Source organism: Tympanuchus pallidicinctus, unplaced genomic scaffold, assembly GCF_026119805.1.
Source record: "Tympanuchus pallidicinctus isolate F22 unplaced genomic scaffold, pur_lepc_1.0 scaffold17, whole genome shotgun sequence".
In the NCBI taxonomy this organism is placed as follows: domain Eukaryota; kingdom Metazoa; phylum Chordata; class Aves; order Galliformes; family Phasianidae; genus Tympanuchus; species Tympanuchus pallidicinctus.
In genome coordinates this window covers 4615200-4630683 of record NW_026294690.1, presented here as the reverse complement: position 1 = coordinate 4630683, position 15484 = coordinate 4615200, and the positions used below count along the sequence as shown (strand labels likewise).

The 15484-nt window shown below is 34.2% G+C and overlaps 1 protein-coding gene across 3 annotated transcripts in view; it reads right to left on the bottom strand.

Annotated features, from left to right (window-relative positions):
- The window catches only part of PPARG (peroxisome proliferator activated receptor gamma), a 53011-nt gene that overhangs the window by 11956 nt on the left and 25571 nt on the right, over positions 1-15484 (bottom strand). For 2 of the 3 annotated variants that reach the window (XM_052679046.1, XM_052679045.1), the window contains exons 2-4: positions 10428-10655; positions 8711-8880; positions 7111-7249 (exon numbers count right to left, since the gene is read on the bottom strand). In XM_052679046.1, the coding sequence (XP_052535006.1) occupies positions 7111-7249; positions 8711-8880; positions 10428-10647 (529 nt within the window). In that variant the 5' untranslated portion in view covers positions 10648-10655. Of the gene's footprint in view, positions 1-7110; positions 7250-8710; positions 8881-10427; positions 10656-13201; positions 13290-15484 lie in introns of those variants that run through there. The other variant, XM_052679047.1, reaches the window with a different exon arrangement.

The following is a 15484-nucleotide window of genomic DNA, read 5'->3' as shown; positions in this document are numbered from 1 at the left end:
AAATATTACCAAAATAGTTAAAGAATGAGAAAAAAATAAGTACAGGGAGTAAAAACTATGAAAAGCCTGAGTTCTTCATCACAACTGTATGTGATTGTTGTACTGTAAGAACAGCAAAGGTTTCCACTGGTTGTATGATCTCAATTCCTTTACATATCTGTAGGGTTGGCTGTAAACCTCTCAGTTTTACCTCTATGTACATAATAGTCAAGTCACTGTTTATACTTACAGAGATGGGCTTAGAAAATAGTCCAAATGAACCATCAAGATCAAGACTGATTTATTATATGGTATTTCAGTAAACAGGACTTATTTTACAGTAGAAAAAAAAACAAAACAAAACAGAGCATCAAAACAACAACAACAACAACAAAAAAAAACAGAAGGAAGAAATAAAGGTTTGCATTTTTAGCTGCAGGAGGAAAGAGAAATATTATTAATATTTTTTCAATGCTTAATGCCTTCCCTAGATAAGAACAAGTTGTTCCTAAGGTCATGCACACCATTACACTAGGGATGTTTATTTTGGAAATTGTCAGCTACTTTCCTGCTTGCAGGATGCTTGCAGTGTGTTGATGAAAAAAAGGATACCTTTTCCAATAATAAATAATTATATTTAAAACATAGCATTTACTGTATTTATGGATCAATTCTTTTATATCAGTGGGTTTTTTCTGTTTGTTTTTTACTACTCTACTTTCTCTTCCAGTAAACTTGGTCTCTGAGTGATGCAAGCTGTATGTTTCATTTCTGAGGGTATTCTTATTGCTTATTTATGAGAATGAAAATGTCTGAAACAAAACTTAGTCCAGTAGGACCAAATTAACAGTGATTTATTTTTTTCCTGTAAATATCTGTTGCTTATTGCTTTTTATGAGGGAAATTTTGAATGATTGCCAACTGATAGTACTGATAATTTTAGATAGTACCTACCACTGCACTTTTTCCTCTCCTCTAAGGAATACTGAGCACTCTTAATCAGCTACTAACTACTAATCAGCTACTTTTCAGTGAGACATCACTGCCAGTCCACCTCGATGCTAACAGTAAACCATTTACAGAAAATGATGAACTTCTTTAAATGACATACTAGAACGGCTCAAAAGCCCTGATAAATCTTTTGAGGTCTTTTCCAACTTAGATTATTCTACGATTCAGATTGGACCACTCTTCAAACGTGTATTTGGAACAGCTTCATCAATAGAAAAGCCTCAATACTTTGATGCTTCTGATTGGTGTACTGGCAATAGATTCAGCTCCTCGTAGTTGTCTTTTTAAGAAGAACTTGCAAACTAACGTCTTCAGTGAAGTCTAGCAAGAATTGTTGGACTATTACAGTGAACTTTTAATTTGGAAAGTGAAGCAAGGCAAATATTAGCCTCATATAAAGGACTGTTAATAAATAAAAAAAAAAAAGAGATGAGTTGCTTATGTCTTTAAAATGCTCATCACTCCCTGAAATATGTTGAGTGTGACCTAAGGACTTCTTAATACACAACAAACACTTAACAACTCTAAAACAAAAAAAAAGAAACATGTCCTTTGAAAGACTTCATAATTCTACCAGGAGCTAGGTGCTTTTGGCTAGAAAAGTATTTTGTTATAATAAACTATGATAGACTGTTCTGAAATTTTACATGAAATAAGCTTACAGCATCATATATAATACCTTTACGTTTATAATAAATCATGCATACTTAACAGTCTGATATGAATTCTATAAACTTACACTGTAAGCATAGTAACTCTTAAAATACTACAGAAATGGAGCCTGACTAAATAGTATGAAACATGATTCTGGTGTAACATGATTCTGTTCTGGAAATTCAGGGTTTGCAGAAGCTCAGAATCTAGAATCTCCCTGGCAAGGTCCCCTTTCACCACAGTTATTTTGTACAAATAAGGGAATAAAACAAGGGATTAAAAAAAAAAAAAAAAAAAAAAAAAAGATGGTATATTGCTTCCCCTTCCTATGATTTAATATTAACTTAGCTCTAAAATAATTTTTATACTTCCCCAAGGCATTGAAAACAATAGATTTTTTTTTTCCCCCCACCTTCTTCTTTCCTCCTCTTTTAATTAAAAGAGTTAAATCCTTACTAGAAAATTCTTGATGATATAGCATAGTGTATCCACCAACTGTGGCACTGATCACTGAAATAGTACTGTTAGATTTTATTGAAATGATTGAGGATTTTCAAACTAGATGCTGTTTTGTTATTAGAGAATAATGAAGACGTATACCTTATTCTTTTCAAGAATAAGGGCTGGTAACAAACATCTTGCTGGAAATTCAGACATAGGCTAGCAACTTTTTTTTTTCCTAAGTACGTATCTATGTTTTCAAAATTTGGGGGTGGGAGGGTGGGCAGTAGTTTCTTTTTTTAAAATCTTATGGCAATTTTCCACATAACTGTATCTATCTACTGTTGCACAGATAGTGTAGCATGAAACAGGCTTACTATGAGTTCTGAGTGTCAAAGGACAGCATAGTATGTTTACTATGATTTTCTACATATGCCCCTTACCATATAACCTGAATTCTGTGTATAGTTTTGTCTTGCCTCTTGGAAAGTCAATTACAGTTATTCATGCTAGCAAGTTGATATTACTAAATAGCAAATTGTTGGTAATTATCCATTAAAACTTTACAATAACAGAATTATAATAAAAGACAACTTACACTGGATTTATTTTCCTTACAGAAAATTAACTTAGGGTGTTCTAGAATGATGCACTCATCCATGACCAACAAAGGGCAACAAATTACCTTTGAATAGTATGTGTGATGAGCCCTAGTGCTAATATAAAATTATTTCGGTTAATTTACAGATTAACTTGGAGTTTGTCATACATTTGTATACTCTTAATAGTTCTAGGCAGATGTCCTCTTTAATTTAACATTTATTCTTATTTGCCTTGTGATGATGATACTTGCATAGGAAATGCTTAGAGACCTCAATATGAAAAGTGCTACAAAAACTAATTATTTTTTTCTTGCTATGCTGGTTTTTTTCCAATACTGTTCCTTGTTGGAATCATACCTAATTTTTCGTTTTCACATGTCTAATTTTTACATATGCAGGTACAAAGCCCAGTAAATTTCATTGGTGTAAGATAACTCACACATTCATGTATAATCTATTTTGGAGTTCAATCTCACTGACACAGTGGAGAACTATCAATTGATACATGAAAAAAGCTGCATATAAATTTGGCATGTATTTTTAAGGAATATTTGGCATAGGTTTAGCATACAGCATCATGATGCCAACTTGCCTAAAGTACCAGATTCATCTCTTCTCTATAAAAAGAAAAAAAGATCATTTTAAGTTCATTTTGCTAAAATGTCAGGATTGCTTTGGAAGAAAATTAGCACATACTGCAGAACAGTGAACTAAGTTCTAAGCATTAGCTTCTATTCTTGAATGTCTGAATGCTGCATTCAGATACAACAAAGCTTATACATGCTATTGAAAGCTATTATGTCAAATGTTAAATCAATCTAAACTACTCTTTATTGTGGTGTTTTTTTTTTTTTAAGTAGCAAATAAAAATGGTATAGGGAGACTATCTCATCCGTTGTTGCTTTAACAACCCACTTGAGCAGCACTATCCATCAGTTCAACAAAACAGCCACTAAAATCAGTAGAGCTGACATTCAACTGATAGAATCAAGTCTTTTCAAATAGTGAATTTACTTTCCCTAGAAGATAACAGGCTTTTACAGTATTCCACACTAATTCATCTTTAGGGTCTAGCTTAATGCTTGTCATCATATCAGACTTTCACATAATAAAATTCACCAATAATTAAATACCTCAGGAATATCTCATACTTTGTTGTGTTTAGCGTGTGAAAAACAAACTTGGAATAAAGTATGCTATGCAACTTTTAAAAATATGTAGAGATTTTTAGGTGGTGGATTGTATGTTTATTAGCAATCTGTCATTCCTACATTTTTTTCTAAATGTATATTTTTAAGATTTAATAATAGAAGTGATTCACCTTTAGATGCTGTCCCTGTGTCACAGAAATGATAAAATGTGATGAAATTCATAAATTTTCCTAAACAAAAGGTCACTAGGATCCAAAAGTATATTTTAAATTTAATGATTTGTTAATAACAAAAAGTTAGAAAGTTGTGAATCAAAAATTTCTAACTTATAATTTGACAGGCAAAAACATAGTTTTAAAATATAAGTATGTTCTTCAACATTTAAAGTATATTTTATAAATACTATACTAATTACAGTAGATTGTTCAGTTTTTATTATCATAGCAGGCAAAATCTGGGTCAAAATTCAATTTTGTGGTACAAGCCTAGTAGTTTTGTTTTGGAGAAGTCGTTGTTTTCAGGGGACTGAGATAAAGTCAAGGAGAGGTCAGTGGGTTTACAGAGGGAATGTGGGAAACAGCAGTGGAATTTGGGTTGAGATGAGAAGTAGGAAGGATTGGCAATACTTGTGGAAGTTAAGCAGAAAAAGAGGAGTTCACAGAGTGGGTAAGAGGAGTTCACAGCACTTCTGATTGCTGAGGAAAATTTCAGGGTTCTGTTAGGTGAGTCACAGGACCTTCCCTCTTTACTGCTTCTCCCTCCCTCCTGTGACTGCTTTTACCATCTACTTCTTTACTCCCAGAAGTGACAATAAAGATACATTGTCATGTGTGCTCTCTCAGTACACTGTGTGGCTTGATATAAATAATATCTTTAAATGCCAGAGGAAAAAAAAAAAAAAACACAAACCTAGTAACATTTCTAAAATAAAAGAATGAAAGTTCTGCTGAGTGGTATTTCAGAATGCAATCTGAGCAACTGAGGGTTAAACACAGAGCAGCACTGTGGTTAGAGAAGGAAAGGAAAACAATATCCAAAGCATGAGAACACTACTGTCTTTCTTAACCTTCAGCTAAGTGGTATGTAGCATTTATACATGAAAAAATGTGGCTGTTAGCTGCTCAGCCTCTCCTTGCATTTTCCCCCCTCTTCCCCCCCCCCCCAGTTTTTTTTTAAGTGCCCTAACTATTCATTCTGCAATAATGTGTCTATGCAAAGACAGCCAGAGAGGAACCCTCAGGCAAGGAATCCACATTCTGATTCCAAGCATTTAAAAATCAGATAGTTTCACTATCCAAATTGTCCAACTTAAAGCTGTAAATGTAACATTAGAATCTGTCTCGGTGCCATTCACAACATTCAGTGTTGTGCTTCTGCACGTTTCTTTATGGAGACTTCTGTCTTCAAAGGCAAATCTTACTTATTTTTTAGATATGTGTTTGTTTATAAATGATGGAGGAGGAGGGTTCTGCTTCATACGATCTGATGTTACCGGAGCAGGCAAAAAACACAAATGTAGAAGCTAACACTTGAAGGTAAGCACTAATAACTCCTTGGTAAGTAAATTCATGGTAAAAGTCAATGAAAGCATTCTTTTAAGCCCTGGGAAAAAATGACAAAGCTATTCCCCTCTCCTGTTCCTCACAACCATGATCTCTGCAGGTGCCAATGCTTCTTCCTTGCTGTGGCTGTCCAAGAAGAATTAGCTGGTGAGAATTATTCCTGGGCCCTTCGCATTGCTAAGGCAGAGATGATGATCTCAACGTTCCCCTTTTTGATGGGGCTGCACATGGTTCACATTGATATAAATGGAAACCATGTTGCTAGTTTATGAGAGAATCTGGCATTCACCTTGAAAAAAAAATAATAATAACAGAACAGTCTTGAATCACTATAAAAATACCCACAGTAGCATTTCAAAATTAGTTTTATTTTTAAGAGCTACTGTTGCATCCCAGGGTTGGAAAACCATATTTTCTATTGGCAAAACATTTCCCGTCTCTATTTACATTCACTGTGTGCACTAACATCACAAATCACAGTTAAGCCTTCCTCTTGGGGACAGTGCACTCATTTCTGTAATTTTTTTTTAATAGTGAAAATAATGGAAGTTCAAAAAAGCCCAAAAAACAAAAAACCACAAAAATTATTTTCCCAGTCATGTTTGCAATTCTTTACCCTTTGAATAACATAAGTCTCCATGTTATGACATTTAATTCCTGTTTCTACTAAGCTTTGCCAATGCAAGGCAGCAAAGAATCTTCATCATTTCTATCTTTCTGTCTAAACATTCATAAGTAAGTATTTCTAAATGAATTGATTTGTTAATTTTAAAATTCAGAGATTTTCTTCTATATTGTATACAAGAGAGCAGCATAGCGATACGCTTAATGCTCACTGCTTTTCCTACTGTAAAGAGGGCAATCACAGAACCATACACGATTGCATACAGCTTTGCAAGCAAAGACTAGAACATATACAAAATGGAAATGCTGCTTACAGTTTACAGATGGGAGAGGATGTTTACCCTCTGTATGATGGGAGGTCAGACAATGTATAGTACAAAGGAATAACAGCTATACACACTATATGATGAGAGGCCAACAGCTGAATGAGCATGCTAAGAAACACTATACTCCTACTTACCACACATTGGAATCTATGCCCAGATGTGGGTATCCTACGGGAGGAGGAGGACAGTTGTTTTTTTATTTTTATTTTATTTCTTTTTTTAAAAAAAAAAACAGTACAGCATATGGCCCATTTGTTCAAAGTATGTTGTGTTCCAAGGAAAAGTGAACTCAGCAATGCTGACTGCCCTGGATAAGCATCTTGTGCATCAAATTTAAGGTGCTGTTATTCATAAACTTTTGATAAACTTTCTACTCCATATTTCATAACTAAGTTCAGTTTTCAAAGGGGTACTGAGCTATGGTTACCAGCTTGACCATGAGCTGAAAAAAAAAATTACATTAGGAATATGTGAAATAAGCAAGAATGACAGAGAGCAAAATCAACACACTGGTTATACTGTGTATACAGTGACAAGTGCAAATCTTTACCTATCTGATTTTTATGTTAATTAATCTCCAATTGTTTACATACTCTACTAAACACATGGGCAGTCTCTCTGATACCTATTTCTACAGTGTCTGGTATAAAGAAACAGAAGGCTCAAAACATCAGAGCATCAAACTCAGTAAACAGATACATGCTTCATGTTATTTTTGAAAACAAGCACTACTGTTTTATAATATGCTGTATATACTTACCATTATGTGACATTCCAACTGCAAGACATTTCTGAAATCTGCAGTATTGACATTTATTTCTGCTTTTCTTATGGATGCGACAATTAAGATCACACCTGTCATAAATAAGTTTTAATCTGATTGTTCTTCGAAAAAAGCCCTGTAACAAACATAAAAACATGTAAAAGGACATTAAACACACAACGTCACTGTCTCAATTCTGTATAGGCATACAAAGCACATTTCTGCATGCACACTGAGTCTAAATTTGTATTAGACAGATTTCTGAAGAAAGCAATGCTCGTGTGTTCATATCTGCATAGCAGCATGCTCCCATTCTAAACTTATTAGCCATTTTCAGCCCACCTTGACATGGGTAATAGTCTAGAAAATAAAAATCTATGAAAACTAACGGGAATGAATAGGGTTGAAAGGATGGTATTATCACAAATTGACAATCCTACAGAAACAGTGAAACTGAAGAAGAGAAGTAAGGCTCCTTTTAGGGCTCATGGGAGAAGTGGCTATTCTATTTCTTTTTGTTGGCACCGTGCTATCCTAATTTTGCAATGTGTATTTCTGGGTTCTATCTTCAAGATTTTATTTCCTAGTTTGATCCTGTTGTTTGGATTTTACAAGTTTGCAAAGTACACAGGCATGTGAATAAAACCAGAAACTTGATACCAAAGTCGTGGTAATTATTAAACTGAAATCTTATGAGGTCTTACAAGGATGGATATCATTATGGAAATTCACAGTTCTGTCTTTTGATAGTCTAAAAGTACTTTTTGAAACCAACAATAAGTGATGAATAAAGATTATCTCAATTTTTCCTCAGTTCATTCTAACAGTTATAAATACAGAATAAATACAATAATAAAAGCATAATATTGATTCATGTGCATATGGTTTGCTGTAATGTAAGCCAATCAACAACACACTCACTGCTTTATATATATTTCTAATTCAGCGCTCAAAATTTTAGTTCAGGTCTGCACTGGGTTTTTACTATCACTTCAACATCCTCAGGATTATTGAAAATAGCAACAACCTGAATTTAAAATGCGTATTTTTAATTTTTTTTTTAACTCAATGAATTTAATGTAATTTCTTTCTCTGGTTCTTATCTTCTCATTCTTGAGGACAATCAATTTTCACTTTCCTTTATTTATTATAGACACTAAAAACCATCAAAAGAAGTCAGTGGTGTTTTAAAGTGGATAGCCACATTCTCTAATTTCATTGGACTATTCTCTAGTCACCTAGAATGTGTAAATTGGGTACAGGAACTCTAATGAGTCTTAACAATAGAGTTTGAATTTTAAATTGCTTAGAGTATTGAGGTTTGAAATTCAAAATAAGCTTGCTTTATGAATTCAAATTCATGGAGATCCAGTGATCTCCAAGACAGCAAGAAAGGAACATAACTCTATAATTAACAAAAATAGAAGTGCACAAAGATTTTAAATAGATCAGTAACATAAGTGACAAAAACAAACATGTTAAGACTGCCACTTACTACAGTATATGTAGTGTGTATGAAACAATTTAAAAGACTGCAAACTTATTTAAATGAAAATAGTATTAAATCTTCAGAGAAAACACATTTGTGACAACTTACCTTACAACCTTCACATGCATGCACTCCATAATGAAATCCAGAGGCCTTGTCCCCACACACACGACATTCAATAGCCATAAATGAGTTGGAAGACTCCTCATGTGGTTTATTGTATAACTGCACTTTTTCAGAAAAATAGGGTGGAGAAGGAGGCTCCATTTTGATTGCACCTGCATATAGAGAAGATTTAAATGAATAATTCAAAGTGCGATTAAATATATGGTAGAAGAAGCAGCAAGGAAGAATCAGAAACAATCACAGTAAACACAGCCAGATTCATAGGCATGCTTTGTAATACAAAATGATGGTAGGAAACAAAGGAAATGGAAGTTGTATGCAGCTATTTCACTGATAGTGTGTAAGCTGAAAGCCTTGAAGAGGCATATGGGAATCATATCACAAATTCACTTTCCAGCTTTGTAGTGCAGAATGATTTTACTATAGATGTGTAAAATTTGCACATGAAGACCTCATACTCAAATTGTCTTACTCCTTTTCTCAGTACCCAATTAGGTTACTTAAGGTATTCAGAACTACTGCAGATCTAATCTCATGAAAACACACCTATACAATAAACACACAGTGAATAATTTGTATATTTAATGAAATTTATCTCCCTCCTAGGATGCAGACTAGAGATGAATCTTCCCAACATTTCTAATTATTGTGAAAGCACTTTGTAATATTGATAAGCTCAAACAACCAAATATGATATATTTAAATCAATCACTGCTGGTCAAAGAAGAAAGCTGGGACAATTGACACTATAACATTACATCAAATCACACTTCAGGAATTACATGACAGGTGCAGTATTACCATAACATGAACGTTTTGTTTTCTGTTTGGCTACACTACGTAAACTGGGAAGTCTTCTTTTCTACAGAAACCAGAGGAAAAAAGGAAGAGGAAAGTTAGCTCACTAAGACCGTGAGCATTTAGCATGCCTAATGATTTAGCTAATCAACTCTCTTGTTTGTTATGAAAATACCACGGGATTTTCTAATCAAGCAAAAGAGAAATAAATTATTAGCAGTACAAGTGTATTTTAATTCACTTCATAAATAACTCAGAGAGAACCAGGTACTGTGTACTTCTATTACCAAAACTAAATAGTATAATCCTCCTAGCCAGAATTTCACGAACGATTCCTACAAAAGTGATGTCAGATTTAAATAGACTCAGTGGATCTTTAAGAAAGTTCCAGACACAGCAATCTGACTTCTTACTATGAGTAGGAATGCAATAGCAACTTTTATTTCAGAGTAGACTACTTTTCTTTTTTCCTGTAAAGAAGAATTCTGTGTACTATCTTTACATAACTGGGGAAAGATGCTGGTGTTTTGTACTATAAAAAAAAATACTATGTCACAAATCTTTGAGGTTATGTATGCATTAGGAAGACTGATAAAAGTTTTACAAACACAGTAGCAGCCAATATTTCCATTTCATCAGCTTCTTAGCCTGTTGCTCAATTTATTATTAATTAATATGTTACATATGCTGGGTGTTACTATATGACAACTTGTGTAGTCACTAGAGGCTACTCTAGAAGAGTGAAGGTTGCCGTATCATAATATCACATGAATATCTGCTGATTTTTGGATTTATAATCTGTGCATTTAGGCATCTGAATCCATCCAATTGGTGGTGGTACAATTTCTAGAGAATGAAGCAAATGTGAGCACAAAGAAATATAGAAAAATAAAAAACATACTTTGGCAATCCTGGAGCTTGATGTCATATTTATAATCAATGCTTGTTTGATCAGCTCTTCCAAGAGGTATATCTTCATAGTGTGGAGAAGAAATGCTTGAAAAATCAACAGTGGTAAATGGCTTTATGTCAAAGGAATGCATATGATCATCCATCGCAGACAGATCCACTGGGCTAATTCCAAAATTAACGGGCCAAAACGGCATTTCTGTGTCAACCATTGTAATCTCTGAAAACAAAAAAGAAACAGGCTTTGTAAAGATACTACTTACTTCTGTAATGTGTTTGAGCCCAAGTGAGGCTTAATTGCCTAGTGCCCAAAGGGCCAAGATGCAAATCAACATTCAGGTGTAGGCTTTAGGGGAAAGTCTTGTCTCCATCATTCGGCTTGAGTTTTTCACCATAGTCTAGGAATATTGCCTGGATAATACTGAACAGCTAATACAGCTTTGAGGTACTTCCTACACAGGCCCTAACATCATACACATCATAAAACAAATGACATTTTGTTGGCATCCAGTGCTCAGGTTAGCCTTGGAACAGAATAGCAAGTCATAGGTGTGCTACTAGAATGACCTGATCCGTACTTCAAAAGGCAGCAGAGACAGTTAGAGAATTCACAGAATAACAGAGCAGTCAAGTGAATAACTGGCAAAAAATACATGAGGAAAAAAGTCGTGAGTGTTCAGGTGAAACACAAATTCATTTTTATAGATCATTTTGTGGAACACGAGTGTTCTTTAGTAGGCACGCAAGTTATTAAGAAAAAAAAATAATCAATTATGTGAAATTAAAGTACCACTGGAAACAAACTGCTCACCATTTTTACAGAGGTCAATTCGACTGACCTTAACTGCATCTCACAATAACATCTAAATACTAAAGTTGTTTTTTTTTTATATATCAAGAAAAAAAAATTGTAGTTGGTATTAAATAATTATAGTTTTACTGTGAAATCCTTAGTTGGTCAAGTGCATCAAAACTTTTATACCAGAATCTTAAATGCGAGGCTCGAGGAAAATTACTCTGTAACTTCTTAAATCCCATATATGTTTATGCAGAACCTGAGAGCCATAAACAAAAAGCTTCAACCTGTGAAAATCTTTGGCAAATTGAATAAATTTAGATTGAGTTATAAAATGTTTATCTGAGTCAGATGCTTATCTGACAGGCAGATCAACCAAAAATCATTGATTTAAACATATTTCAACTATGAAAAAATTCATATTCCTCAAACTGATTCGTAACAAGCATTCATATTCAGTTTTTTATGATTCATAAGAAGGACATTTAATCTAAAAATAGGATAGAGATTATGGAACTAAAATAACTTGGTCACTTTGGCTGTTTAATTTGGACTTCAGATCCATCAGGTAAATAGCTTTTAACATTTAGATGACAGAAACTTATTTGATTTGCTCTATTTGGAATTAGTCAAAACTGCAACAGTTCCAAAACCGTTATGAAATGAATGTAATGGAAGAGACCTGCTCTGTTACTTTGAGATGATCCTTTGTTTTGACAGGGAGATAAGTAGGTACAACAGTGACCATCCTCCCCTATCAACTGTGCTGAAGTGCCAAGATGGTAATGGCCAGACATGCTTGTGGTTCTCTTATTCTTTCCTCAGGAAAGCCACCATAATTCTTCCTCCTCTTAGGGCTCACAGCACAACCTTGAACACTGACATCAGTGGCTGGAAATTCAGGTAAGACTACCTGCAGTGAGAACACAAGTGTTCCTGCTGTAGCACATGCTCCACATCACACACACTCTCCCTCACAGAACAGGAGGGCAACCCACAGTTCCTTCACACTGCCACTGCTATCACTACGTGCCTGATAAAGTAGAGTTCTGTAAAGCAAACAGTGTTTAATGGTGAACTTCTGGCTAGGTTACCCTAACAGTCAGCTAACTATCTACCTCTCCAAAGCCAGTAGATAGGATATACAGATTCACATGCTAACCTTAATGAAATAAGGATAAAGACTGAACTCCACTCCTTCCAGAGGTTAACATCCTATGGTAAGTAAATACCATTTCTTCAGATGATTAAAAATGGTTTTGTTAAATGATTTTACTAGAAAAAATGCATACTTTTCATTTTTTGTAAGATAGACAAAATTAAAAACCTTCATGTTCTCTAAGATGGTCACTTGCATACCTCATAATTGCACCATGCATACATGAAAATACATATACATACACACACAATGGTGTAAATCTGAAGATTTCATTGAACAGATGAGTCTAGCATGCTAAAATGACTGACATAAGTAGGATTTAATTAACACAGAGATTTGCATGTACATTAACTGCTTTTCTTCCACTGAAAACTATTAACCTTAGCTACGTAAATCTCTATTTGTTTATTTCTGGATCACAATGCACATAATATATAATTTCTTTGTACAGCAAAACAGTAAGGCACTAATGATCCCCAAACCAATAATATTCATAAGCATTTCAAAATTATAAGAATTCTGTTTTGGATATAAAATCAGACCATTTCAGCACAGATTTGAAGTTCTAATCTTCTTCACATATGACTGGTCTTAGCTGAATCATAAACATCCTGCTAAATTTAATACAATTCACCACCTCAGTGGAAGAAAATGAGTTTTTCCAATATTGTCTGATTTGTATTATAAATATTAGAGGAATGAAAAGATACGTGCCGATTTTATTCTTACGTTACTGCAAACTGAAACGTTAAGCTGTTACTGTGTTTAATAGTTTGTTTTCAAAATATTTCTCATTTGTATGAAACTTTACCTAACTTTTGTTGTATATCTTCTTTTTCTTCCCCTTGAAAAGGTGAATGCCAACATTTTCCTTCGCAACATAATGTTCAATTGGTATCCTCAAACAACAAAAACCAAACATCCAAGCATAAGTCCCATCTCAGTTAGTTAGTCCCAACAAACTTATGAAGAACTCCATAAAATTCACAGATGCCCATGTGAAATTCAGGTAATCAAAACATTAAGTTGGATTAAAAGATTTCCATGTGTAAAAAAATCATCCTCAGCCAAGAGAAGATTGTGCAGAAAACAAGCAGAGATGTCACTCACATAAAGCCAAAGAATATGATTTAATATTTCATCAAGAAAAAAAAAAACAACAACCACAGACTGAAAGAAAATGCTGTTGAGCTAACTTTAAGAACTGAGAGGTGATTCTAGTTGCTATAACTCCCATCATATGCACTTAATCTCACACAACCAACAGGTAACTACTGTCTATAAGGAAGTAAAAGAAGGCACGTGACCTTAGCTAGTAATTGTATAAACCATCAGCCACTATGTTAGCTTAGCCTTATCAGAGTGCTGTGAGAACTGTGTCACTCAGTAGAAATCTCAAGTTGAACTGATTTCCAATTCATAAGGAAACTCTTCAGTGCATTTTTTTAATAGAAAAGCACAGAATACAGTGTCAGAGACCATCACGGTATGAAAAGCATCCTGGATCACAGCCTTCTCTTTGCCATAAGGACTACCTGTGCTCAGTTAACCTGAAAGGCCTGTTGCTCTGCATTCTAGGCACGCTTTTTCCAGACTAAAGTACCAAAATGTGACCCTCTAGGTATTCAGTGAAACAAACAAAACATCCTAGTGTAACACGAGATGCAGAAAATCAAGAACAAAAAAGAGAAAAGCTGCTGCATCTCAGCTTTGAGCTAAAATCAAGACAATGGCATAATAATACTACAGGCCCAAAATAAATATGAACATATACAATAATTAACGCTATGTGTATAAGGTTTGTGGTTTTTTCTTAAGTTAAAAACACATTTCATGCTATAGTTTGAATTTCATCTCTGATATAAATGTCTCATAGAGTTTATCAAATAAATTAATATGCAGGTTCTGCTGAATGTAATGAGAACCTTGCTAATTAATTTAATTAGAGCAGGTGCAGACCATCTCTGAATTAACTTCATGTATGAATTGGTCAAGATCATAAAACCATTCCGAACTTTTAAGAAAAAATAGAGATAGTGAAGGATCAGCTTCATATCCCTGTATGTTTAATTTATCTACATAACAATGACATGCTTTGTGTATACCTCAAAATAAACGATGGTGTCACATCCACTTAATTTAGAGAACTTCATTAATCTCTTGTGAAGGAATTGCTGTGATGGACTGTAAGAAGAACAAGGACCATCCTGCAATAAAGGAATCACATTTCCCTTTCAATAACTCAGTTTTTTCATTGCCTCTGACACAGAAATCCTATTGGCAATGCATAAATAGATTAAGCCAACATTTTGACCAGTGCTGTTTTCAGGTCCTAAATAGGAGGCATATGGTCTGATTTTGTGATACACTGTGCTCAAAAAGTAACTTACCAATGTTTCTGGAAGGTGTAAATAGTCATGAATTCTATTAAGAGACAGATTAAAAAGAGATAGCCTTTTATTAATTTTTCTTCTGGTTATTTAGTGAAAACTTGCATCATCTTACTGCACCTGCTTTGTCCTGGAGAGTAAAAATTACCACTCCATGCTCTCTGTCTCAGTTCTCTACATGTTCAGAGGAGGCAAGATGTTATTTTCTTTCTCACCTCGTATGTTTATTCAAACTGTAGTTTCTTTCAGTAGGGATCGTATTGCTCTATACATTTTTTATATCCATGATTATGTCTAAGTGCAATCAGGCTTTAACCTGAGTCTGAGTCTCTTTACTCATGAAAACAATATATTTGTCATTTAAAGTATCTGTCTGTATAGTGGACTTTACCTAACAAGAAAATTTGCATAAAACAAAGGCACTATTTATCCAAATAGTTTTAGATAAGCCAAAACATGTCAATTTTTTTCTATATTGTAAAGAATAACTTAACGCTCTTGGACTGATTCCATTTAATTCATTAAAACAATGCTGGTGTGGTCTCCAGGTTCTCAAATCCAGCAAACCACTCCATAGTGTAGGACCTGAACTCCTTCGTGTTCTGTTGCTGCAGAGTCAGCAGAGGGAGCACAACATAACTAAAAAAGCTTTTTCCAAGAACTCTGCTGACACAGTCGGTGACATTCTTAAAACAAACAAACAA